Genomic DNA, 27,769 nt, shown 5'->3' on the forward strand with positions numbered 1-27,769 from the left:
ACCAATCTCCTCGGTTTGTGGATGCCCCAGTCCCCATGGAGAAGAAAACAAAAGCTACCGTCATGTGATATAGGGCTTTGGCCTCTTTTATTTTCTTTTTACAGTCAATTCCATGTGTAAAAGACTTCATAAAGCATGTGGCTCTGGCTGTACCCCGGGGAGGGGGGAGCTGCGGAGGACGGGGCTGCCTCTTCTGGACGGACTTCATTAGGACCTCCACGTTGGGGACATTGCTGGGCTTCTGGGTTATAATAAGCAGGAAGTTTATGGAGTCTCCCTGAGACTCATCTGTGCCTTTGGAACAGCTGTTTACAACACAGAACAGGCAAGGCACAGGCGTGCAACACGTCCTTGCACATGCACCACGGCGAGGTGATTCACAAAGGCTCACAACATACGGAAGAGTGAAAAAAAAATGTTCTCTTTATATCCCACGCCATTCCACCAGACTCTCACGTCTAAAGGACACAGAATTCACTTGACAAAGACGTTTGGACGGCACTACTATGGTCAGTTACTCTCTTAAATACACACTGCAAAAATATTTAACTTTCCGTTCTATGAATATCATATATAAATATCTGTCTGCCTTTGCTATACTTTACACACATTCAGCTAGCTGTCTTTATTCATCTACACACAATCCTTATTGAGACGTTAGACCGTATTGATCTGGCACTTAAAAAAATATCAGACACCGGGTTCGTGTTGGTTTTAGTTGGGGGGGGGGGATGGAGGCCATCCTTCAGGATGTATTTATTAGTAAGGCAAAATTATGCAAATGAAGAAATGGCATGGTGTTTTGGTCTGTTATGAAGCATGAAGGTTAAATCACTAAGGGCAGTTTCGTTATGGAAAACTGGTGCTGTTGACAAGGTTGGAGGTTTCTCTTCAGGTCAAGCGGTTACAGATCACTTCCCTGCTCCCTTTATCTTGAACAGTAAGTTCACATTTCTCAGAATCCAAACATGGTCACCTATACGCTGTAGCCTCAGAGTGACCATGTCACATATCAGACTATCTGGGAATGAAAAGGGTCGGGCCACACCGGATGCTCCCTGAAGGAAATAGAAACTGTTTGCACTTTTGGTTATTGATATGTGAAAACAAGGGGGGAGGGTGGGGCTCTGTCCTAACAGGAACAACCATGGTCTCCAGTTCCACGCCCTGATGGTCCTGAGCTGGCCCCCACGTGGCGGAACTGCTGCCTCAGAGGAATCCTTCCCTCCACGTCGCGTCCCTGACCAGGCAGCTACAGCACTGGATGGCGGGCCACCAGCTGCTGCAGTTCAAGGGTTCCACATTGGCTTTGGTCATCATCACCTTAGAGCTGGAGATGCTCATGCCCGACTGCTGTGCTCCTATATCTGATCTGCTAAAGAAAGCACACGTAGACATCAGCTTGGCCCTTCTGGCTGACACGTTCTGTGCTCAACACAGTACCCATGGCCCTTGTTCCTTTGTGGGCTCCAGAAGATGCACTGAGCACGCCAGCTATGGCAAGAGGTTGACCGGAGGCCATGCTCTGTATATGATCATGCTGTGTTCCCTGGTATGGCAAACCTTGAGCTCACAGGGAAGGATTTTTGGAAGTGAGGAACAAGAATACAGTCTGGTGGCCATGATCGGGAATGGGAAAAGGATCTGGGTGCTTAATATTGAGGATTATAACATCCAGACCTTCCCTCTACATGAGTGTGTGGTGACAGGCATGGAGTGGGGGCCGTGTCAGCAGCTCTCAGAACAGATTAGGATGGAATGGCAGATTAATGATAGTTAACTGAGGTTGGAGATGAGGGCTCCTAGGATGGTAGTTAGTGCTATGAAGTAGGGTAGTCATACCGTGCTCAAAATGACCCACGTGATCATCCCGGCACCGATCGCTGAGATGACTGTTTCAAGGTTACCATTGTGTGCTGACACCTGCCAGTGCTGAGCAGTATGGTGGCTGTGAGGTGCTTGTGAAGCCACACCTGAGAAGTCTGGGGCTACCCTCCTGCACCAATTCTGTTTCACCTGTCAGCCAGCCTCTCTGTCTCACTCTGAGGCCTCCAGAACCTGTGGGAACTCACTATGCTTGCATGCCTATAAATTCTTTGGTTTTACATTTCTCGTAATGAGACTGAGAGAAAGTTCTAGAAGAACCACTGGGGAAGTTACTTGGTCCTCAGGTTAGATCAGAACCAGAAGAGGTAAGGTGGCCTGAAGCTGTGACCCTGCCTTCCCTTTCTGTCCTCTAGAGCCAGGAAACCAGGGAGAAGGCTGCACTTACTCTTTCCTTCCTCGGCAAGGGCTGGTTCTGTCTCTCAGAGCTGAAGTAAGCTAGCGTGAGCCCGCCTCTGCCTAAAGGGTGTGGCCAGTCCTCAGGCGTCTCTCATTTTCCGAGACAGGGTCCCACTACGTGACCAGGGCTGGCTCAGAACTCATGGAGATTCACCTGCCTCTGCATCTCCAATGCTGGGATTAAAGGTGTGCGCCACCACGCCTTGCTCCCTCACAGACTGATTCTGGTTCTACCTGCCAGGCTTGGCCAGGTCCCTCCAGCTTCTCAGACTTGTCCCAAACACAAGAGTAGCTAGCACTTTAGTCCCAGCCACCTGGCTCCCTCTAAAAGCTGGGAAGTCTCTCTGAATCTGAGCATCCCCATGTGGTGCTGATTTACACCTTCTCCTCAGGTCCGATGAGAGAGCAGCACCATGTCCCCTGTGGACTCTGAAGGCCCTCATGCAGAGAACTTCATGTTAAGGATGCTCCTGACACATGCAGAGGGGATGCCGAGTCCTGTGCTGCCGGCTGGGTGACTGAGCCCAGCCTGCCCTGCGGACAGAAGGACACCTGCACAGACGGCAGGGAGGAAGCCAGCTGCCTGTCTGGAGCCGTGTTACTGTCGAGCCAGTCTTAAAGCTGTGGAGCCCAGCTGGCCAAGATGCCGGCTGGGACTTGAATGACTAGGCCATAAATTTAGAGGTGTTCCAAGAAACTTTGTCACTGTGAGCAGCTCTTTTATAAATATGCTAAGCCATGGAGTGGGGGGGGGGGTGGGTACAGTGTGTTGCCAGAAGCTCACTGTGTGGTCAGGGACCAGACAGGCCACATTGTGAGGCAGGGTACCATTTTGTCTTTCCTCTGGTTTTGCTTATTGGAGCTTCCCCCACGCATATACTTATTTATTCTGTGGACATCAGAGGATAATTTGTGGGAGTTAATTCTTTCCTTCCACTTCATGGGTCTTGGGGAACCAAACTCAAGTTGGCAGGCTTACCTGGTGAGTCATTTCACCAGCACACCCCCTCCCCTTTTTCTTGAGCTCAAATTGCAGCCTGGGCTGACCTCAAAGCTAAAATCCTCCTGCTTCAACCTCTGGAGTTCTGGGATTGTAGGCACATGGCACCACATCTGGCTGTTCGGGGTTTCTGTAAAAGCACACTTCAAATGGTTTCAGTGCTGCTGGAGACCTTTCTAGTAACAGAACTCTTGTGCACCTCTTGTTAGTCATATATACCTGGAACCCTGCCCTCTGGTTCTTGTCAACAACTGCCCTCCAGATAGGTCCTGGGAAGACGAAGGGTATTTGCTGACAGTGACCAGAAACCTGACATTCAGATGTCTCCAGCTACACGCAGCAGGCTGGCAAGGTAATATGCTGACTGGCCTCATGCTGCTCCATCCAGAGGCCAACATGTACAAGAAGACACTGTGTGGATGGGACAGGAGTTCATCTCAAGGGTTCACACCAGTGTGGGTATCCTGTGGCACTGGGTGTCTGCTGCATAGCACCTACGCCTATCAACCAGGAGGCTCTAGCTGTAAAATGTCCCCCCAGTTGATCCTATTCCCAAGTTCACAGAGAAAGAAGGCAACCCTGAGAGCCCCGTGCCAGAAGAGGAGGTGTCCTGTTGCCGGCGTATCTACAGATGAAGTAGCTCTTCTTGGGCGGCAAATGCTGCCATTGTTAAGACTCCATCAGGGGTCTGTTCTGCTTGCCTTTTTGTTGTTTGCCAGGAACTCACCTCATCTCAATACACAAATGGGAATCCCCATGGTTGGTGAATATGAACACAATCCACCTTCCTCTGTCCCCTCCTGGAAGAGCCAGGGACTAGCGAAGGCCTGAGGCCGGAGGAGATGGAGATGGGAGAAAGATCAGAGGCAGCTTGTTCTCTCCAACCACCAGTCCACCCTTCACCCAAACATTTCCGTCTCCCAAGGCTTCCCACCTCTACAGAACCATCTCGGGCCCATGGCCCACACCACCACACTTCGAACAATGACCCCATTTCCACTCTTTCCCAGTGATCCTAATGAGATGTCCAGCTTTAGCACAGGGATTAAGGATACAGATGACCAATATTCAAATCGCAGTTCATCCACTTGTTTGCTGTGCTGCCTTGGGAAATTATGGAACCTCTGGGACTTCCCCTATTAAATGGGGACAATAGTATCTGACCATAGGGCGGTGAGGATTAGAACGTTAGAGCATATCATTACAAGAGCTGAGCACACGTAGGGTGAGCTGTCTCAAGCCAAGCTTTCCTAACAAAGAGGTAAACTCCCTGAGGGCAGGGTATGCCTTCCCTCAGTCTTGGACCCTTTAACTCTTCAAGAGCCACAGACTGCAGATTCTCTTTCCTGTGACGCCTTCATCACACAAGCACTCACAGGTGTCTGCATCATGATTCGCTAGAAAAATGGAGTTCTGTCGGGAGCTCTGCCCTCACAGAGGTCACAGCGGAAGCAGGCTGCATTTGCCACAACTGCGGAATATTAATATGCTCAAGAAACTTGATTTCAGAAAAGCTACTGCCCAAAAATGACACTGTAAAAAACTCAAAATAAATGCAAAATTTAATGAAAACAAATGAGTACAAAGTGGATGGAAAGGAACAGAAACAAGTCAATGGGTGGAGGGGTAAATGGATTAACAACTGAAGTGGTTTTAGAGATGCATGGTAACGTAATAGATGAGCAAGCTGGCTTTCCTGGGCTGCTTACCCAGTATGAGCCCCAGACAAGGGGAGTCCACACACACACAGGAACATATACAGGGATAGTTTGTACAACCACAGGCGCTTGGATTCAGGCCTCCCAGCATGAAGGAGAACATACACCCTGGTTGGCCTGGGATACAGCTGCTTGATGGCTGTTGACTTGGGAGAGAAATCAGTCCCCAGTCATGCTAGGCAAGTTGTCTAGCATTTTTTTTTTTTTAATTTAACATGGGGTCTTGCTAAGTGGCCCAGGTTGGCCTTGAACTTGTGATTCTCCTAGTTCAGCCTCCTGAGTGCCTAGAGTTTGGCATGATTATTAACAGGATCTTTTCTCTCTTGGAAGTGCAGGTCTGAACCGTAACTTACACGGTGACTCTACCACAACACGAAATGGCTCAGGGGAAACGTAACAGCAAATGTCAACATGATCCTATGACCGTCCCATGAAGTCAACAAGTGACAGGGAAGAAAGAGGAGGGAGTCCCAGCTGTACACGGGGGCCGCAGCCTCAAGGGGCAAGCTTCACGTTTTTCTTGCACACCAAGGATTAATTTAACCTCAGCTAAAGAAAACAAAATTCCACACAGCAGGGGAAAAGCTTGCCATGACTGACGGGATCCATGGGGGAGCAACTCAGACCCTAGAAAATGCAAGTCAAGTCTCCCCAGAGATGCCAGCAAGCTTTGGGCCAAAAGGTGGGCACTGACCGTAATAGCCTTCCAGTATGCCCAAGTTGTGGCTGCTGAGCTGCAGGTGCCAGTGGTAAAATTTGTTGGCTCCAGAGTCCCCAGCATGACTCTGAGCCAGCAGTCTTATTTTATACAACCAGTGGACCCGTTGGGTCATCCTAGTCTCGAAATATATTGGCTAGGAGAGGCTGCTCTGAAGGTCAGGTTTGAACCTAAGTGAATACACCTTCAGATATACAATTTCCCTAGGAGGAGCCGCTGGCCTGCAGTTCACCTCTGCCTCAGACACCGAAGTTCAACATCAGCTCTGCCATGACCAGAGGTGGACTAGCTCTGATGCTCACAAGGCTTCCAGGGACTGAGCTGAATTTTATGTTCTTTTGCTTAAAACGGCCTCTCTAAATAGTTTGAGAGTCCAGACTTTTGGCCAGGATGCACCCTGATCACGGAGGATTTTTTCCTTAGAGCATTAATAAAGGCATTTCTCCTGCTGTGTGGAGCCTCTCACAGTACAGGTGCCTTTGGGGAGGTCTTGTCACAGCGCACTCACAACCACCTTCCCCTCCAGCTCACTCTGAATGAGCCATCATCTCAGGACAGGAAGGAGCCAGACTGGTCCTGGATGAATACAGGCAGGCCTGGCAGGAAGGGGGCAATGGTGGAGGGAGATGGGGGCGTAAAAACCTGAATGCAGCATGAATCAGTGTGGACCCCTCAGGCTCTCAGTGAGAAGCCCATTGGGTGATCAGCTCCTTGGGGTGCAGCCAATCTTTCTGGGGAGCCTGGTGTCCAGCTGGTGCTGTACCAACAACCCCGAGGCTTGCAAACCATCAGGAGCAGAGCAGAATGGATTTTGTCAGTACTTTCCTTGCTTTTATTTTTGAGACAGGGTCTCATGTAACCCAAGCTGGCCTCTACCTCACTGTGTAACTGAGGCCCGTCTCTGGCTTCCCACCACCTTCCAAGCGCTGGCATCACAGGCCTGCACCATCCCACCTGGCAGCCACTTTCTTAAAAGTGTTCACCTGGAAACTAAAGCTGGAGGGGACGTTCTTAGCCCCCAGGCTTTTGTTTTTCTCCCCCCACTGCCAAACTGTCCTAATACTTCAGACACCGTTATTTTCTTGCACCATGACTCGGCCAGGAAAGAAGTAACAGTGACCTTGACATGACAGCCCTCTCCCCGCTGAGCACGCTGGTCGGGAGCAGGCGGCTTATTTGGAGTCAAACACTTAACACACACGCATGTGGTCCCTGCACAGGTAGCACCTCGAGGGCAGAGACAAGGGTTTGGGCTGCTGTTCCATTTACATTCACAGTAAAAACGCTGGGCGTGGTCTTGTTCGGGGTCCACTGCAGTCCATAAAGAAGTTCCAAACACTGCCAGAATAGGAACTTTATTTCCCACCTCTCCCTATATGTTATAGGGCTGCTTTCTATGTAAGAAGGTTTAGAGATCTTTTTAGTTTAAAAAAAAAAATCAGGGAATCTGTGTTACTTATAAAAATAATGGGAAAGATAGATATTATTTGTCTTTATACTGGTGCCAAAATAAAAATTTAGAAGTGTTTCAAAGTTATTGAAATTAAGCTCTAGGTTAGAAAAATTAAAATGAAGGGGAAACAGGCAAATTCTGCAGCGTGTGTGTATATACCAGACCACAGGCCACGCCTAGGGTATCACATGAGTCGCTGGCTGGAGCCATCACTAGAGTGGCACAAAACTGCTCCGTCAGGGAATAGTGACACTGTAAATGGAAGACCAGCCACCGGCTCTGGAAAAAATAAACCTTGTCAGTTTGAGATTCCAGCATTCATGGCTCGGATACGTTTGCATAGAGAGGGGCGGCTGGACAGGCCCAGGCAGCCGGGGGCCAGCCAGGGGCCAAGGCAAGGCTGTAAACACTGGAGTCTGTACCGGCTCCCAGTCCGTCCTCACACCATGCTATGAGAGAAGGGCCACAAGGTGTAACTCAAGCAACTTAACACATGATAGTCTAAAGTCCGCTCTTGACATGTAAGTCTGTGCGTGCTTTAACTGAAAAATAAAACAAAACAAACAAAACAAAAACAGACACATTAAAAGATACGCAGACCAAACCAAATAGAAGCAAAAGACAGCAAGGTGGACACTGGGAAAGGGCAGTCAGTTTGGCATTTGTGACGAGCAAAGCAGGGAACTCGCTTCAGTTTGTGGCGTCCCGGGCTGAGGGTCAAAATCTGATTGGGAAGTAATTTCGCAAAAATTGATTAAAATTTAAAGACTGAGTACAAACCAAGTAAAGCCATTTAACTAAACGGCCATGAAAATACCCACTCCCCAAATGCATGCCTGGCCCACCCTATCCCACGGGGCCAATGACCCCTGAACCCCAGCTCTAGCTTCACAGGTACAGAGTCCCCTCTCCCAGGGTCAAACTGACTGAAGCTCTCTAGTGTAACCGCCCAACTAGAAAGGGCAGGCCTTTCAGACCCAGATCTGGGAAACAATATCCCAGGAGACCGGACATCTGGGGCAGGTTTCTACTGAGAGTTGTTTCTTCATAATGAGAGTTCCACCCTAAGCTGCTCTATAGTCAGTCTCTCTCTCTCTCTCTCTCTCTCTCTCTCTCTCCTTTTCTTTCTTTCTTTTTCTTCCTTCCTTTTTTTTGGAGACAGGATCCTTGCTACATATCCCAGGCTAGTTTAGCAACTCATTACGTAGCCCAGGTGGACCTCAAAGTTAAGAGCAATCCTCCTGCGTTTGCCTCCCCAAAGCTGGGATCAGAAGCATATGCTACCACACCTGGCTGGCGCAGGGGCTTCTCCTAGTTTCTTATTTGGGGACACTGTCTACTTTCACCAGATTGCCTGGGCCACGCTGGCAGGGAGCAGGGCAAAGTCACTTTGAATATACAGACTCTGTCCCATGTCCCCCTCACAAGGAGGGACATTTCTGAGCTGCCAGCTTAAAGCCCACACTGACTGCACCTCAACCTCCACACTCACCAAACCAAGGGCTGAAATAGGATCAAGGCGGAAAGCAAGTGTAAAATTCTCCAGACTGAGGGGAAATGGGCCTTGGATCCTCTGGGAATTGGTAGCTGGGATGGGCTGTCAGTCATCAGGATGGGGAAGACCACAAAAGGGGAACCCCTGCCCCAAAGCAGAGGACAAACCTTGGGAACCACAGTGTGCATCTAGTCCTAAGTGTTGTGTCTGCCCCAGGGAGAAGCACTTTAAGTTTGAGGCAGGAAAGTGAAAGAGAGAGAGAGAGAGAGAGAGAGAGAGAGGATCGATCATGTTCGTGTGTGTGTGTGTGTGTGTGTGTGTGTATGTCAGGGAATGCCACCTAGGGGTAAGGCAGGACATAGTCAAGTTCATGCACCCAGATGCTGAGGTGGATGGGACCACTTGAGTCTCCGAATGAAGTAGAGCAGGAGACTGGGAGTCACTGCAGACAGGGTACCAGACTCCAGATAGGAACATGGGAAAGGACTGCGGAGGACACCAAAATGGCTGGGATGTAGATCAGTGGTAAAGAACTTATCTAACGTCTAACGTGTGCAAGGCCCTGGACTTAGTCCTTACAATCAAAAATAAATAAATAATAGTTTTGTTTTTGTTTTTTGAAAAAGAAGGCAAAGAAAAGGAGGCAGCAGGGGTGAGAGGGGGTGGGGCAAGCAAAGAAAAGTGCTAAGGAAACATGACTGGGAATTCTGTGACCTTAAGCTGACACACCTGGGAGAGCCTCCTTGTCACCTGTCACTCTCTACTCTGCATAGAGAAGACAGGGACTGGGGCAGTACTGGCCTGTCCTGATGAGTCCCTGCTGTCTGTCACGTGTCGCCATCTACCAGCTAATATGAGTTCCACAACCCCAGCCTCAGAGGCCTAAGGGACATGTGCCACAGCTGCTCAAGCAGAAGCACAGGGTCTCCACATTCGCCCCTCTCCTGGCTGGACAGACTTGTCCCAGTATCCTGTGGTTATACCTGCTTGGCTGTCCCCTGCTACTGGCTGCCCACATGACCCAGCTCCTTCACTACAAAAGCAGGGAAGAGGACTAGACGCTGAGGATGCTGGGGGAGGATGAGGGAGGAGAGAGAGATCCAGACGGTGAGACAGCGAGAAGACTAGTGTGAGAGCAAGTCGGAGGTACGCGGTGGAGAGCAGGTGAGGTGGTGAGGGTAGACCGCGGTGAGCGTGAGGCTGAGCAGTGACCTGGGGGGCAGAGAGCAGGTGTAAGGAGACAGCCCAGGGGAGATGCCACTTACTTCTTCTTGTCCTTGTCTTTCCTCAAGGGCTGCTGTGAAGTGGCATGCAAGGCCTGAGACTGCAGGGCCTCCATGGCTGCCTTCCTGCAGTTGAAGGCGTTGGTCTCTTCCTCCAGCTCCCTGCGCTTCTCCTCCACCTTGCGCTTCTCCTCCTGATGGATTCGCTTCAGGTGCTCAAACTTCTCATGGAGCTGGGGAAGGGAAAAGGGAGGCAACTGGGAATGGGCAGACTAGGTCCCCTATGTCCCCATCAGCCAGCCTGCCCTGGCACTTCCTCTCCACAGCGGGCCTGACACACACCTCCCGTTCCTTCTCCTTCAGCTCAAGCTCTGTCTCCTTCACTTTGTTGACGAACATCTGTCTCATCTCTTCCTCCTTCCTCTGCAGCTCACTCAGGAACTCCTTCCTCTTGGCCTCGTATGTCTCTTGGAGGCTGTGGAGACCCAAAGGAGAGGCCAAAGGTAGAAGTGAGGCCGTCAGAGCAATGGAGTCAGGGAGATGCTGGGGACAAGAGGATTCAGGGCTCCCACCAGCCTGTGCCTTCGGGCTTACAAGGCCTAAGAGAGCAAGTGCTGGCGTGACAAGAGTGGCTGAGGCAGCGCAGCACAGGCCATCACCTGAAGGGCTGGCTGTCACCATCACTGTCCTGGAAGCCCATCTCCTCCAACTTGCAGCGACGGTAGAGCTCGTAGTGCCGACTGTGGGTCTGCTCCCGCAGGTCCTCCATGTTCACCCGGATCAACATCTCCCGCAGCTTCACGAAGTCGCAGTGATTCTCGTTCTCCACTGAAAGCAGGGGCGTGAGAGGCATGAGACAGGCGTGCAGATAGGTGGGGGAGCGGCCGGGCAGGACTTGGGTGCCTTGGTGGCTCCAAAGCAGCATGAGGCGGGTGTGCAGATCGGCAGGGGGAAAGCAAGACAATGGTTAGGGGGCTTTGGTGGTTCCCCAGAGCAAAACAAACATGCAGATGGTTGGGGGTACAGCCAGACAGTGGTTGGATGCCTTCATGGTTCCACAGCATGAAATAGGCATGGAAACAGGCAAAGGAACAGCAGGAGCATGGCCATGTGCCTCAGGGAGCTCCACAGAGTGAGGCAGCCAGGAAAATGGGCAGAGGGTAGCAGGACAGTGGTTAGGGCCTCGGCTGGCAGGACACGAGGAGACTGAGTTGAGGCCCCAGCTGGGGAGAGGCTTGCCCCACACTCACCCTGCACCACTCCCCAAGGGTATTGTCGAGCTCGAACCAGCTTGTTGCCCACCTTCACCTCCTCTGTGCTGCCCACCACAGCAAAAGGCAGGTGTGCCTAAAAGGGGGCCCAGGTATATATGTGAGCACTGTGCTGAACAAGGGGGCAGACTTTCTCACACCCCTGCACCCTAGGGAGGGGCCACCAGCCTTTGACAAGGCTCTTTAACAAGGGTTAGAGGCTCAGTTCCTGTCTCTCTCAGAGAAATGTTCTAGACTCCCGACTGGGTTTTCCTATCTGTGGTGTGTTCGTCTCAGGCCAGCATAGCTCTGAAAGGACCTATGACCCCTGGCCATATATGGACTCGCTCCTTCAGACATCACATTCCCACCCTGAGTTCACCTGTGACACACAGATCTAGGGCACCCTTAGTGCAAACCCAAAATCCAAATCCTCTAGTCTGGTGCCCCCAGAATTCAGGCCTGGGAGGCATACACGCCTACCCACCCTGTGCAGGATAACATTCTGAGAAGCTGAGTCTCATCTCAGACTGGTGTCCCCAAGCCCTCTGACTCAGGAGTCCCGAGGCCCTTGCCCAGCACTCACATTCATGACCCCGTTGATCTCTGCAACAGCCTCGTCGTCTGTGGGGAACTGGTAGATCTGGACTCCATTGCTGACCAGCTCACCCATGATCTTGATCTTGAATTTGTGGAGCTCGCTCTTGGAGATGGTGTCGGCCTTGGCAATGATGGGAATTATGTTCACCTGTGAAGGTCAGCGGAGGGGCAGCAGGTTAGTTGCCCATCTTGAGGAATGATCACTGACCATGGACAAGCACTAAGAGCAGAAAATCAGGAAGACAGTGGCTCCAACGATCAGTTGCAGGCCAAACTTCGCCACCTGTGGCCACTGTGATTGATATCAGGAACCCTAACAATGAGCTGTAATGCTTCTCTGGGCCTCGGCTCCCCAATACAACTTCCCAGCACCCCATTTGACAGCCAGGGGCATATTCAACTTGGACCCAGGACGCTCTGAAGGTCCAGATTGGCCTGGGGTCTGACAGAAACAGTAGTGGTGACCAAGCCAACCACTAAGCAGGCAAGATGACCCAGGAGTAGCAGCTATGGAAAAAACCTTGAACTCTCCCAGGCCAAGGTTACCCTATTTTTCATGGTGACAATTAACTCCTGAGATGGAAAGGCAGTCACAAGGGCTGAAAGATAACTAAGAGGTGCCCGGATCCTCCAGGACCCCCAGACCTTGCTAGCACCCCATGAAACTGCTCTCTACCCTCTACCCTCATTCACAATTCAAGCTGAGTCATTCTCCTCTCCTAGTAGGCTCAGAAGAGAGCCAGGGGGAAGCCATGTCAGACAGGAAAGAAGTGAGGAGAGGAACTAGAGATAAGAGGCTGGATGGAAGAGGGACACTCTGGACAGAGGGTCTGCAGGGGGGGTTCGTCATTGTACAAGGAAAATAGATAGACAAAAAGCATAGTTTCAAATGAGAAGGAAGTTGCTGAGAACGAAGCTCTGAAAAGCTCAGTGAGGACCACTGAAGTAGCCAGAGAGGACCAAGCTGACCACAGGATAGCCAACTGCAGTCACCACACCGCCTTCCAGAGGTAGATGGCAGAGGTCAGGTGACAAGGAGGGGTATGTACCTTGCTATCTAGTTTCTTCATGGTCACCAGATCCAGGGATTTCAAGGAGTGCCCAGTGGGTGTGATAAAGTAGAGGCAAACATGGATCCTTGTGTCATGGTAGTCAAAGAGGGAACGGCGGATCTTCAGCTCCTCCTGGAGATAGTTTTCAAACTGCGCGTCGATGTAGTCAACTATGGGCCTGTAACTACAGACAGCTTCATCACCTGGGAGGCAGACGCTGGTTGAAGCAAGGGCAGCCTAGAGCCCAAGCCAGGCTATCCCCACTCTCCTCCCTGGGAGCAGCGTTGCCCTATCTGGTGTAGGAGGCTGACTGACCCCTTCTTATACCCTCTTAGAGGAAGAACTGGTCTGTCAATGGCCCAGGACCTCAGCCCTTCCCCAACAGCCTTCCTAGGCCACCTTAGCACTATATGTATGGGGCACTTTGAAGCAGGAAGTGATTGGGAAGTTTTAGGATGAGGGTCAATCAGTTCGGGGTCATCACAAGGCTAGGTGGAGCCGCCCTTCCCGCCTCTTGCCTGTCATCCTTATTGATCTGGTCCCCAAAGCCCACAGCATCCACGATGGTCAGTTTGAGATGAACGTTGCTCTCCTGGAGATCGTAGGTCTGAGGCCGCAGGCGTACACATTCCTCGTGGTGACTGGCTTCCTCGGTCTCAAAAGTTGTGTTGAAGAGTGTATTCATTAGCGTGGACTTGCCGATCCCAGTCTCCCCTGGTGAGTGGGGACAGCAGGGAGAGAGGAGAATATCAAAGTCTAGAACCAGGGCCGTCTCTAGCTGGCAGCTAGATGAGGGGGGCTCAAAGACCCTCAACCCCAGAATGAGAGAGCGGAAGCAAGCCTCCTACTCCATTCCTCACTGGCCTCTGAGAGTGGGGGGTGAGGGTGGGGGCTTGGGCTGTTTCTCAGTTTTAGAGTACTCGTCTGGCATGTATAAAGACCTGGGGTTCCATCTCAACTCCAATTCCAAACCCCAAAAAAGGTCTGTGAAATGGCTCAGTGAGTAAAGGCACTTGCTGCATAGCCTAGCAACCCAAGTGTAATCCCTGGGACCCACACGGTAGGAGGGGAGAAGTGACTCCAAGTTGTCCTCTGACTTCCATTGCCATGTGCTCCCTCAAATAAAATGAATACATTCTTAAAAAGGGTGGGGGGGGGAGGAAGGGAAAGGAAAAGAAAAAAAGAAGAAAGGAAACAATGTTCAGAAGAAAATCATAAAGGAAACCTTTGATGTAAGACATGGCTAGGCAGGGCATGTGACATTTCCCCAGGGAGTGGGGAAAAGGCAGTACCAGGCTATAGAGATACCACCGTGTTTTGAGACTAGGCTTCAAGGGGACCTAGTCACAAAACACACAGCCTGTTCTGAACACCACCCTTCTTAGGCCAAGGTGGTCATGATTCCACAGGAACAGGACCTAAAACCACCAGGAGCTGTCCCTGTAGCCTCTTCCCAAGGGATACCTGCAGAGGGCCCTGCATAGCCTTTGTGCCTCTGGGAGTCCTGGGCCTTGGACACCTGGAGCCTCCCCAGTCAGGCTGTGTTTGTTCCAAAGTGCACATGAGATTTACCCTGTGATCTGGTGACCAAGCAGGGTCTCATTCAACACTGTATCTTTGTCACATAGTAAGGAGAAAAGAGTTTGAAGATTTATTTTTATTTATGTGTGCATGTGTGTCTATGTGCAGATACCTATGAGAGCCAGAAAGAGGGTGTCAGGGTTCTTGGAACTTGAGCTACAAGCATTTGTGAGTCACCTGACATCGGTGCTGGGAACAGATGTCCTCTGGAAGAGCAGCCAGTGCTTTTAACCACTGGGCCATCTCTCCAGCCCCCAGTGTTTGTTTTTTAATAAATGAATGAACCAGTGACTGAATTTCTATGATAGACACCCAGTGTAGGCAGCACTTTCATGGACCCACCTCTGTTTCCTCTTTGTGGCGACTGTGAGTCAGGTGCTGGATCTAGTCCTGCTCTTGATCATGACAGAGGCAAGACCAAGGCCTGAACCCAAGGTCTCCCCAGCTTGATAGGTGGCCAGGCCACTACTTACCCACACAGAGAATGTTGAAACTGAAGCCCTGGCTGACGGACTTGCTGACCAGCTGGTCAGGGAGGCTGTCAAACCCCACATGACCGCCCAGGGACAGGCTCCGGGGCTCAGGCTCTGCATTCTGCCAAGAGAAGCACAACAAGACAGTGAGCCTCCTGGGAAAGAAGGTGTCTGTGTCAGACCGGCCCTGACCCTGGTGCCTGAGTTCTCAGTACCACCCAGGACACACCTTGAAGTCACCAGGGTTCCAACTCCATGCCACACTCCCCAGTGGGCCCCTGAGTCCCCTCACTTTTGAGACAGGCTGGCCTTGAACTTACTACCCAACTGCTTGGGTCTCCAAGGCATTTAAGACGATGAGGATGTATCACCATACCCAGTTCCCTGGATCTATTCACTAAACAGGGTCTCATGGCATCCAAGATAACCTTGAATTTGCTACACAGCCAAGAATGATATTCAGCTTCCAAACTCTGCTTCCACCGCCTGTGTGCTGATATTATAGGCGGGCACTCTGTGCCAGTTTATGTGATGCAGGGGACCTCAGGGCTTTATGCATGTTAGGCAGGAACTGCCAATTGAGCTAGAACCCTAGGCCTCCCCGGAATCTTCAAAGAGCCCAAGAGATACAGGTTAGAAAGTGTATATTCACACAGTCAGTTCTGAGGAAGGTGGGAATGCTACCACCCTCCACTGGCCCTTTCCAGCCCCTACTTGAAACATCAGAGGCCCCCCCACTTGTCAGGCTGGGCTGGTGGTCCCCCACATCCACTTTCCACTACTCAGTGGTAGTATCTGGAGACTCTGGGGTCTCCAACCCTACCCGAGTCATGACTGTTCAGAAAGGGGATTCTGGGAGAGAATGTGGAAGCCTGACCTCAGCAGAAATGTGGGCATCAGGACCCAAGTGATCAGGGACCACTGGAGTTGGGCTGAAGCATTCTTAAGAGAAGCAATAAGGCCCAAACGAGGGTCAAGGCTGGACCCAACTTTGTGTGGACACTTTCAGTGGCTTCCCTGGGAGTGCGAGTAAGATGTCACCCTGAGGGCAGGTTTCCAGGCCCACAGAGCTCCATATTGGGCAGAACCATACCCCTTTCTTCCTCAGTGCCTATGCCCTAACCACCACCAGGGACAGGAAAGCACACAGGAGTCTCTCCCGTCCACAGCTCCACAGTGGAGCTCTGAGTGTCATGGCCACCCTCGTAAATGTGGACACAGCACAGTGGGCAAAAGAGTCGGGGGAGGGGTGCCCTGTGGCTCAGGCTACACAAGAGCCTCCTCAGCACCTAGATATCAGCTCTCTGCAGCCACACCCTGCTGCCTTGGCCGGTACCTCTCTAGCCAATCGGGCACAAAAACCCAACCTGCCTTAGGATACGAACACCTGTCTCAAGCAGCCTAGACCCAATGTGACTCTTATACCCATTGCAAACAAGCCAGGTTCGCCCTAAACCTGTTTTCTCCAAAGACTCTTGGTGGAGCCTATTTTTCACAATAACCCTTTCTCCTCCCTCCCACCATCCCAAGGGTCATGTCCCAATTTACCCACTCACAAGGCCCTTTAGGGCTGCAAATGTCCCCTGGTGCCCATATCAGAAACAATTCATAGAGTCTCTCCCCCAACTCCTACCCCTTTGCCTGGCATTCAGGCTTCCCCCAGGCTCAATTCCCCCACTGGTTACTTCTAGATTCCCTTGTGTGTGTGTGTGTGTGGGGGGGGGGTGTTGTTGTTGTTTTGTTTTGAGACAGGCCCAAGCTGACTCTGAACCTGTTGTGCCATGAATGACCTTGAACTTCTAATTCTCTGGCCTCTATATCCCCAGTACTGGAATCACTGGCATTTGCTGCCATACCTAGCTTTATGCCACGCTGGAGATTTGATCTGGGTTTGCCCAGAGTTCTGTGCATGCTAGGTGAGCAAGCTACCAACTGAGCCACGCCTACATTCCCCCTTCTTTCACGCTGTTTAATCAATTATTTACTTAGGGGGTAGGGGTGGGGCTCACACGTGCTAGGCCTCCTGCAGGGGTAAAAGGACAGCCTGTCAGTGCTCTCCTTCCACCGCATGGATCCCAGTTCCAGGCACTGAATTTAGGGTCGGCCTTGACAGCACCTTTACCCGCTGAGCAGCTTCCCTGAAGTCCTGGACTCCCCAGGTTCTCTGCCTTTTTGCTGGCACCTGACCTTACCTGGCTCCTGCACAGCATGTCAGGCCCTCCCAGACAGTGGTCCTGTTTCCTGGCACCAATCCTTAACATTTTATGCATCATGGCTCTCCACCTCTGCTCCTCTCTTAGGAAGCTCTCCACAGGCTGGGGGAGCTGTGCTCCCTATGCTTCCCACCCTGCCTGCCATGGCTCCACTGCTCACTTTTAAATCCACAACACCATCTTCAAACGCTGCCACACTGGAGGTGCCACCTGCCCACCTTACACAGGTCTTCCTTCCTCCTGGTGGCAGCCTGAGGATCAAACGCAGGACAGGACAATCTGGAGATTATTTTTAGGTGACACTGAAAATCTCCAAATTGAAGGCATGCTATGATTCGCTAAGAAGGCTGCATATTTATCCACGCTCTCTTTCCAAGGGTGATGCAATCCAACATCCTGTAGTCTGCCGCCAAAACTGACCAAGTCAGCTGTGTCTACAATCCAAACCATACCACGCGCATACCACACACACACACACACCACACCACACACACATCACAGCAGAACACTTAAAGAGAAGAAGAAGGAAAAAACAGGCCAGCCTATGCCTCACTCCCCCCAACTTTCTGACAGTTCTGGGCTCCAGGGACTAGAAGCAGCACTGAGGACTGCACAGGCCCGCCCACCCACCCGGGCTTAGCAGCCCTCACACAGTGTGGCTCCCTCTGTGGAAGTGTGTGGAGGATGAGGAGGCCATCACCCCCAAGTTATTGCCCAGGCTGCACAGTGTCTACCCAGGAAGATCAGGGACCAGAGTGGACATCCATCTCTGGTACACCTACACACACCGAATAATGGTTACTGCCTTGACAGAGACAGTGTCCTTCCCTGTCCTCAAGAGACTGATGTGACCTTCTGGCTTTCCTCTTGCTATTGCCAGTCTTCCTGATCACGCATTTGGCATCAATAACTTGTGACCCAAAGTGTCCTACTTATTGCAAAGAGTCACCCTCCCCTCAAATGTCTGCTAGCCTAAATAGTCACAGCACAGGAAGAATTAGTAACACCCGAGGTGTCCCCTACATGATGCAGTGACCAGACTCAGACTATCAGATCTCCCGCTGGTAACAGCCCTTCCATCTGGTGATAGTCAATCAGCATGATGCCAAAGCAAGTGGCCCAGGGGGAGTCTTTATGACTACCCTGTGATCATCTGCAGAGCTAGCCTAAGACTAAAGGGCAGCAGGGCCAAGAAAATGGCAGAGTAGCTGGGGAGCTCCTGTCTGCCCTCCCTATGGTCCCTTCTCCATGTGTCTCTAGCTGGGTGGGGCCTTAGTCTCCACAGAACAAGCATGCACAGGACAGGAGAGAGTGGGGGAACTCCAAGGGGAAGCATAGACCGCCAGGAGTCTGAGTTTGCAGCCTCAGAAAGGAACAGAGCTCACAAGACAATACCAGCCATTTGCTAAGAACTACCTTGTAGCCAGCGGTGGTGGCGCACACCTTTAATCCCAGCACTCAGGAGGTAGAGAGAGGTGGATCTCTGTGAATTCAAGGCCAGCCTGGTCTACAGAGTGAGTTCCAGGGCAGGCTTCAAAGCTACAGACAAACCCTGTCTTAAAAAGTCAAAAGAAACCTACTTGTAGAAAGCCAGGCGGTAGTGGTGCACACCTTTAATCCAAGCACTTGGGAAGCAGAGGCAGGCAGATCTCTGAGTTCTCCCAGCCTGGTCTACAAAGCAAGCTCCAGGACAGCCAGGGCTACACAGAGAAACCATGTTTCGAAAAACAAGAAAGAAAGAAAGAAAGAAAGAAAGAAAAAGAAAGAAAGAAAGAAAGAAAGAAAGAGGGAGGGAGGGAGGGAGGGAGGGAGAGACAGAGACAGAGACAGAGACAGAGACAGAGACAGAGACAGAAAAAGAACTACCTTGTGGGACTGGAGAGAGATGACTCAGAGGCTAAAAGCACTGGCTACTCTTCCCGAGGTCCTTCCTGAGTTCAATTCTCAGCAACCACACGGTGGCTCACAACCATCTATAATGAGATCTGGTACCATCCTCTGGCATGCAAGCATATATAATAAATACATCTAAATAAATAAATAAACCTTAAAAAAAAAGTCTGGCTTGTGTGAACTAAACCAAAAGAACTAGAGTCTCTCACTGAGCATTTCCTACCCTGTGTGGCACTAACCAGAGCCCAGCCCTGGCAGGAGTGGCGAGCAGAACAAGCCCTTAGGCAAAGCACTCCGGTCTGTGGCCTTGGAAGACTCCCAACTTCGTAGTGAGTCTGCTGTACAGCAGGTACTGGAATAGCCAGCAGGGTGAAGGTGAGGACACCACATCCTTGACCCCAGGTTTTTTCTAAACTTAAGTGCCAGAGAGGTCAGGGAAGCTCCGTAAATGGACAAAGGATCAATATAGCAATGCTGATGACCACCAGTTACAGCCAACATTTATGAGTTCTAAAATACACCGTTTCCATCTTACTCCACACGGCAGCCCATGAGGACCACTGGGGCCCTGTGAGACAGAGTTATTTACAAGAGGCCAGGCAGCTCAGGGTCTGAATGGAGACAATGTAACTGGGAAACGCACACTTCTGGCCACATTACTCTGCTGCCCTCTGACAGCAGCAGACATGGTTAATTTAGAATCCTTGAAGAAAGATGTAGAAATGGCAGAACCCATGCTCAGACATGGCGCAGGGTGGCCAGAGGTCTGTGATTCCAATCAACTGTGGGAAGGCAGGTCTGTTGTTTAGAAATCTGACTCCTCTGCCCCCCAAGAGATCCAAGCAGGGCGAAGTAACACATAATCCCAACCTTAGGGAGGCTAAGGCAGGAGGATCAGGAATTAAAAGCCAGTCAGAACTACACATAGAGACCTTGTCTCAAAGCAAAGATAAAAATCATAAGCAACTTTGGCATGTTCAGGAGGGAATGCTGACGAGGTTATGGGGGGGTATCACGACTTCAAGGCCAGCTTGGACTACCTAGGGCGGGGGTGTAGCTCAGCACTAAAGCACTTGCCTTACCATCTGTGAGGCCCTGATTTCTATCCTCAGTACCTCCCCAAACAAAACAAGTGTAAGTCAGGTATGGTGGAACACACCTGTAATCTCAGCACAAGACAGGAGAATCAGGAATTCAAGATCATCCTCAGATACTTAGCAAGCCTGAGGACAGCCTGGGCTACACATGATACCGTCTCAAAAGAAAAGAATGTGAAAAGGAAAAAAGGAAATAAAAATGAAAGAAAAAAAAGGAAGAAAATCCTGGGCCAAACATGGTGTTTTGTCATTTCAGAGAATGGATCTAGACCAAAGCCATTACTGCACAAGCTAGAGATGATGTTTCCAGTCCATTCTGGGGGCATGGAGGCCGTGGGAGACTTCCATGAGGAGAGCCTTTAGATTGGCAGGCCCTAGACAGGCACAGATCTTGCTGACTCTGGCCCTTCTCATATCCAGCAACCTAGGGTGCTCACTAGGGGCTCTAAATGTTTATCTTCAAAGACACCCTGACAGAAAGGAGGGGCAGTTTGGAGATCTGCACACAATAAGAAACTCTATGGGCTAAGAACCCCCCTTAGTCGCTAACAAGCTCCTGGATCCTGAGCCAAGCCCCAGATTTGTAGTCATTCTTTCTTCAGCACATCAGAGAAAATAACCAAACTAAGACGTGCAATCCTGCATGTCTGGTCATCCAGAACAAAGCAGAGGACCTTGTTTATTATACAGCCCAGTGGGTAACTGGGACATCCCTCTCCTGGTCCAGAACTGCTCTGTTTGAACCCTCAGGATCAGCCCTAATTGACAGACACGAAGAACTGCTCATTTTACCAAGAGTTGAGGCGGCATCTAGGGAGAAATCAGGTCTCGGAGCTTGTCCCCACACAGAAGCCGACTATACTCCGAGGCTGGAAATCACCAGCTCAAATATCCACACTAACAAGACTGGCAAAGCTGTGGAAGAACAGAAAAAACTCAAACCCCCTGGGACAGGGGGGCTGGAGAGGTGGCTCAGCACTGGTTGCTCTTCCAAAGGACTCAGCTTCAATTCCTAGCACCCACATGGCAGCTCACAACTGTCTATAACACTAGTTCCAAAGGATCTGGCACCCTTATATAGACATACATGTAGGCAAAACACCAATGCACATTAAATAAATAAATTCCCAAACCAAGTTGGTTGTTGGGAGGGAATCAGAACAGATACCCAATCTAAGAAATGTAATTCCTGAATCCTGGATCAAGAATCCTGAATCCTGGATCAAACCTAGCCAGGTGGTGATGGTAGCACACACCTTTAAGCCCAGCACTTGGGAGGCAGAGGCAAGTGGATCTCTGAGTTCGAGGCCACCTGGTCTACAAAAAGAGTTCCAGGACAGCCAGAACTATTGCAAAAAGAAACCCTGTCTCAAAGAAACAAAACAAAACAAACAAACAAACAAAAGCCCTGCTCCCTAATGCCAGGTCTTCCACAGACTGCTCTGGCCTTCTCGGCTATCTTAGGGCTTGAAATTCAGAATGCTTTGCCCTCTCGTTCCTCTCAAAGCATCCTCAGGTATATCCTGCCAGTTAGACAGGAAGCCCACTCCTCGGGAGAACACTAACCCAGACTGGGAAGCAACGGATCCAGGACACTGTACCACTGATCCTTCTCCATCCATGTTCCTGGCACAAAGTAGCTTCAGCTAATCCCAAGCAGCCTAGGCCTTAAAAATAGCCAGAGCAGAGGCCTTTGGCCAGAACTGTGGTGTTAAGCACAACTGTCCTTGAGCCCAAGAGGAATCCTAGGAATTTTCCCAGGAAAGGCTTAGGCTCTGGTCCCAGGATTCCAAGCAAGCTTCTAAACCCAGGTCAGAGGTTACGAGAAATAACTAAAAGGTTTTATGTGGGAGGACAAAGATGGAGAAGGTGTCATCCTGGACCTAAGGAGAACAGAAACAAGACACACCAGCTCTAAAGCCAGAGGATACCTGGGCAACACTGTTTCTTTTCTACAGCAGCAACCTGGAAGGAAAGCTCAGCCCCATCAGCTGTCACAGTGCCACTGGTGGTGGCCCCCAGTTTTAACAATGGGGAGAAGGCTGCTGAGCCACCAGTCACCCTCACTAGACCAGTCATCCCCCCCCCCCCGCCATCCTTCTATAGGGAGACCAGGAACTTGGTAGCACAAATACCCTCTGCCCCTCCCTGTTCTCCTAGACCCCAGTACTTGGTCGTTTGCTTCTCTGTCTAAGATACTTTCTCCCTCTTCCTATAGCCAGGCTACAGCTCATCAACGAACGATGGTTCGATCTACAGTTCCATCAAAATTAGGTTTCTGGGAAACCAAAAGCACAGTTCCTGGGCCATGCCTGTCCCCGCCACCCACAGGACTGCGAGACAGAGACATTCTTAGGCTTTGATGTGCTGCAGGGAGGAAGAGGAAATGTTCCATCCTGCCACTGCACATATGGGGCGCTCTGCTGCAGAAGGCACAGCCGGTCCAGTTCTCCGCCTGGCTAGGCTCTAGGGGCAGCCACCGCTGTCTGCCAATGGGGAAAGCCACAAGTGGTCCAACCTCATTCAAAGGAGAAGGCTGCATTTCCTCACACATGAAACACCAGCCTTGGAATGAGGAATGTGGGTTCCAAATTGTCCCTGCTTTATTTACCACCACAGGATGGATAACGGTGTTGGCAAGGACCAGAGGGCGCGCTCTAGCACCGACAAGGCCAGAGGCGGCTTTGTAGGCACAGTTATGATGCATTTGTTGCCCATTTACCCCAGCAGGAGGCAGAGGGTCAGCTTTGTCCCTGGGGAGAGAATCTTGGGTTCAGCCCCCACTGAAGCCCAGGTCCTGGGTGGCCCACACTCAGAAGGCCCACAGAAAACAGCCAGACAGCATGATCAGAGATGGACTCTGACTTCTCTTTTTCTGATTCTGTCCCTCTAACTTGGCTCTTCCAGACCACATACTAAGTACCTAGAAGCTACTAGTCCTAAGAACACCCAATTCGCCTCCAGGCAAACAGGGCAACTGTAGCTATTACCAAGAAGCTTCCTGCCCTGTCCTCTCCTGCCGCTTCCCCACATGAGCCCTCAGGATGTACACGACTCCTCCAGAAGCTAATAAAGAACATTCCAGCTCCCTAATAAGGCATTCTGAGTCTGGGAGACATCCCCTACCCCAAACAGATGTCTCTCTCTTCTGCCTAACCAATTCCACATCTTGTTGTCCACAAAGCTAGTTCATTGTAGAACATAGCTGGGAGTCCCAAGACCCTACAGGCAGTACAGAAGCAGGAAGGGGAAGAAGCCCCGAGAGACACCTGGAGGTCAGCTGGTCCTTGTTTCTTTACTCTGTCATCCTGCAGCTGGGGCATGGTCCCAAGGAAGCTGGGTGTCAGCCACAAAGTCATCTGGGATAGTAACTGTCCCAAACACACACCATGACCTAGTTCATCCTGGGCTCAACAGTCCATCACTTCAAGGGGCCATCAGTGGGAGCTAGCATATGGGACTGGGCCCATCTTTGACTGATGGGCCAGCAACCAAAATCTGCTTCCTCATCCAATCTCAGCCTGCTGACATCAAAGAGACAGGAGATCCAAACACCCACGGTCACCAGGCGATGGTGGCCCACACCTTTAATCCCAGCACTCACACAGGCAGTGTGAGTTCAAAGTCAGCCTGATCTACAGAGTTAGTTCTAGGACAGCTAGCGTTATTACACAGAGAAACCCTGTCTCAAAAAACAGAAACAAAACAAAACCAAAATAAATAAACAAACAAACAAAAACACCCACACACACACATCCAAAGCTCTTGGACAGACCCTGAGTTCTCCACTCCACCTATCCTCCCTCCTCCTTGGCATTGTGATCAGACTGTTCTTGCCATCGACTCTCTTCCTGCTCCAAGCAGTCTGTAGTCAAATACTCCCTTCGGTCATCAATACCTTCTCACCAGCTCTGATCCATCCTTTAAGGTCCTAGTAAGGCTGGTTCCTTGGTATGGCAGGTAGGGAAGGAAGGGTAGGGTAACCCCACATCCTAGAGAAAGCTGTAGAATTGTGGCTTTGCCTTTGGCATTCACATGTGACCCCTCAATGCTAGCCACTGGGAGCTACATGTATCTTCTACTCAGCTATGGTTTCTGTCCAGAAAGGTTTGGCAGGGCTGCTGGTCATTTTCACAGGATACAGAGATCCCGGAGACAGGGAGGGGCCTTGAGCTACACCTGGGTGAGAAGGGCTGCCTCCCACACCCCTAGCTTTAAGACAAAATAGGCACTCCTTGGACGGCATGCTTGTTGGGGAAGTGTCAAGATTACAGGGGTGACAACGGATGTACCAGATGGTGCCGAGGATAAAGCGGAGATGGGGGGTAAGTGACTGGCTGGGAAGAATGCCAAGCATGAAGCAGCCTCACGTTTCTTCCCTCTCCCCCGCACCTTCTCTTTGCCCGGGCCCTACTGGGTCCCTCACCTAGGAGTCTGAACCTTGCTCCATTGCAGACAGGAGAATCCCAGGAGCTAGTCAGAGCAAGAGGGGAGTGAGCCTCAGAGTCCGTGACCAAGAAACAAGAGAGGGACCCGAGTGCAGCAGGAGTCTGACTGCTCAAGTAGAGCAAGAGATGACAGAACCTACTCAGGGCTGACCCCACAAACCCACACAACAGCCATCAACCTAAGCCCCTGAGCTGACCAAGGCTGAGCAGGACCCAATCAGAGGTCAAAGATGTGGGGTCAAGATGGCTGTGGGTAAGCGCATCTGCTGTCACACCTGACAGCCTGAATTCCATTCCCAGGACCCACATGGTGAAAGAGAGACTCTGAAAGTTGTCCTCCAATCTCCACGTTACATGTATACATGTATGTATGTATGCATACATGTTTACATGTAACGTGCATACATACACACACACACATAACAAGTAAAATATAATAAAGATAGGCCTATGATGTGTACAACATGCTGGGAAAAGTGGGTCAAGATACCAACACACCTCCATCTCAAAGTACATGGCTGAGTGTTCATTTTTTCTTTCAGGCAGCACTGAGGATTGAACCCAGGGTTTCCTACACAAGGTAAGTAAGCTCTCCACCCCTGAGCTACAGCCCATACCCTTCTATGTGATCTTGTAAGTTTTCAGGTCCTCAAAGGGCTGCTCTGAGCACCTTTGCCCAAGCCAAAGGGGGCACTGTATACCTGTCATAGCACCACCAAACCTGGGCCACAGCACCACCAAACCTTGCAGCTGGCGAAATATCCAAGCATGTCTCCAATAAGCTGGAGACTACAGTTAACCTTCAAAAACGCCTTTAAGGAATCAGAATGGTGGCGCACAAGATAAGGAAGGAAATTACCTTCCCAAGATGACAAGGTAGGGAAGAAAGAGGCCAGACTTCTAAATTCCAGCCAAACTCCACCCAGTATCTCCACCCAAATTCAAACCCGTCCAAGTCCTCCCAGGAGGCTGAGGGCCCAGAGTGCAGAGGGCGGGGGAGGCATCCATCCCTCTGGCGTAACCATCACACCACGCGCAAGGTCCCAGAATCCCAGCATTCCAGCTGCACCAAGTCTGTCCCTCCCTGGGCCTTGGCTCACTCTGGGGATAATGTGAAGACTTCCCACAGAAATGATCCAAAAGCAAACAGAGGCAAGGTCCTCCCAAGCCACAGCTGCACAGTGTAGACACTCAGCCGACCCTCTGCGGATCATCTCTGGCCACCAGGCAAACGCATTCCCCGCGGCAGCTCACACGCCGCATTTACTGAGTCCTTATCATGAAGCGCCTCACCTGCATTCCTTCACAGACTCCACACAGCTCTGAGGGAGACAAAAGTTTCTCTTGCTGTATAGACTGGGGAACACTGAGGGTTAGAGAGCTCGCCAGAGGTCCCATGACCAACAAGTAGCATTTCAAGGAATCCTCTCAGGCCACTGAGTCCAGTTGCTCTACCCTTCTCTCTTCTGTGCAAGACCAACTGTTAGACAAGCCTCTGACCTCAAAACAAACCCCAGACATAACCTTCCGGTCAGCCAGGCACAGAAAAAACAGCATGCAGACACACACATCTTTTGGTCTCCATCGACTGGGCAGGTTTATAAGGACTCGGCTGTTTTCCTGAAGTACATAAATTCCATTTTACAGCCACAGGACTGAAGTGGATCTTGGGTTTGGCACAGGCTGTGCAGATTCCCCATGGAGTCAAACTTACTTAACAGACACACAGCCCCCCTCTCCAGGGGCCACAGAACACACCAGTCTACACATTATGAAACCAAGATCTCTTGTTTTATTATGCATATTCCCCAAAACCAACAAATGTATTTTCAGATTAAAGAAGAAATTTGCATATATAAATTCGGATGACAGTATTTATAGCATAATTACATAAGTCCTGGCTCCCTTATTTAGTCCCAGAACCAATTCGTTATCGGTCACACACATTCAGAATTCTCCCTCCCCTGGGCCCTCCTCCACCTCCTCCCTCCCTTCCCCTCCTCCTCTTCCAGCCGACCAGGGCCTCACATGCTGGCAAAGGGACACAGCTTCCTTCACTGTCACAGCCTAGCCTCCCAGACACACCCAAATCCAGTCTTTGACACCGAGAGGGCGCAGACAACCCCCGAAAGGCCTCTCTCCGCGAGCTATGGCCTGGCTCAGGTCCACACACACCCCTGTTAGGACCACCAAGGGACGTCAGCCCGGAGGAAGACATTCCCTGACTGGGGCCCAAGCAAACACTCAATGGTTTGGATCTGGAATCACTTCAGCTCCTGAGAATGGCTGCCGCAGACCCAGAGCCTGCCACTGAGGCCCTGGACCTGTCTGGAGTTGCACCCAGGATCCAGGCTCCTAGGCGGTAGCGAAGGAGATGAATAGCAGGCCTGGGTTCTTCAGGACCAAAGTCTGCAACTCCCCTGAGCTCTTTCCGGAGTGTGTGTGTGTGTGTGTGTGTGTGTGTGTGTGTGTGTGTGTGTGTGTGTTGGGGGCTTGGGGGGGGGGGGTTAATCCCTGAATCGCTGGGGCTCCATCCTCACTCTTTGCACCCAGCTAACAGCACCTGCGCGGCTAGGTCCCCAGAGGTGCAGGAACGCCCTGGGGAAGGAGAGTTAGGGGCGTCCGGGATCCTCCCCTTTGGACACGAGTCTGTCTTCACACCTGCCCAGAGCCGCCCAAGTCTTGGCTTCTTCCCGCGAAAAGGAGCTTACGGCGCGCGAAGCCCGACACGCCGAGACCCCCCCTCCCGGGGTTGGCTCCAGGGTCCCTGGGTTCGAGGTCCCGTCGCGCGGTACTGACAGCCCGCCTCGCGCCCCCTCCCGCGCCCCCGCGCGCCGCGGGCCTCACCGAGATGCGTTCCAGGTCGGTGGCCGCCATGGCGAGCAGCGCACCGGGCGGGCGGGCTGCGGGGTGCGCCGGGGCCGCGGCGGGGACTAGCCGGTTGCGGGACGCGCTCCGCCCGGGCGGCTGCGGCTGAATGGATCCAATATGGCCACTTCCTGGAAACTCCCCTTGGCGGCGGCGGCGGGAGAAGCCGCGGAGAGGGCCCCGCCCCCGCCCGCGGGACCGGCCTCCCTACCCCGCTCAACCCCAGCGCAGCACGCTCCCCGTGGCTGGAACCGACCGGGGGTCTCCGCGGCCGGGCGGGAGGTACTAGCTGCGGGTGCTGCTGGGACTTGTAGTCCGCGAGGTGGGGGGCCCAAACTGCCACGTCTGGGGGACCCGGGCGCCTCTTGAGGCCTGCTGCGTGTGGCTGGAAAGCTAGGTCAGTG

The 27,769-nt window shown here is 51.5% G+C and overlaps 1 protein-coding gene across 5 annotated transcripts; it reads right to left on the bottom strand.

The window, feature by feature from the left end:
- Positions 1-60: 60 nt before the first annotated feature.
- Positions 61-27,500, bottom strand: Septin8 (septin 8). Of its 5 annotated transcripts, XM_087910641.1 has the most exons (10): positions 27,345-27,500; positions 14,847-14,967; positions 13,311-13,506; positions 12,790-12,976; positions 11,727-11,888; positions 11,141-11,237; positions 10,550-10,718; positions 10,233-10,365; positions 9,933-10,123; positions 61-1,375 (listed from the first exon to the last, which is right to left on the bottom strand). In XM_087910641.1, exons 1-10 carry the CDS (start codon positions 27,372-27,374, stop codon positions 1,210-1,212), a joined length of 1,452 nt encoding a protein of 483 aa, XP_087766767.1. In that variant the 5' UTR covers positions 27,375-27,500; the 3' UTR covers positions 61-1,209. The 5 variants fall into 5 exon arrangements, with proteins under 5 accessions (XP_087766767.1, XP_048293614.2, XP_048293613.1 ...); XM_048437657.3 differs by lacking the exon at positions 27,345-27,500 and having other exon boundaries at positions 12,790-12,970; XM_048437656.3 differs by lacking the exon at positions 27,345-27,500 and having other exon boundaries at positions 61-1,372.
- Between the last annotated feature and the right edge of the window lie 269 nt (positions 27,501-27,769).

The sequence above is a fragment of the Myodes glareolus genome, chromosome 9, assembly GCF_982192425.1.
Source record: "Myodes glareolus chromosome 9, mMyoGla1.1, whole genome shotgun sequence".
In the NCBI taxonomy this organism is placed as follows: Eukaryota; Metazoa; Chordata; class Mammalia; order Rodentia; family Cricetidae; genus Myodes; species Myodes glareolus.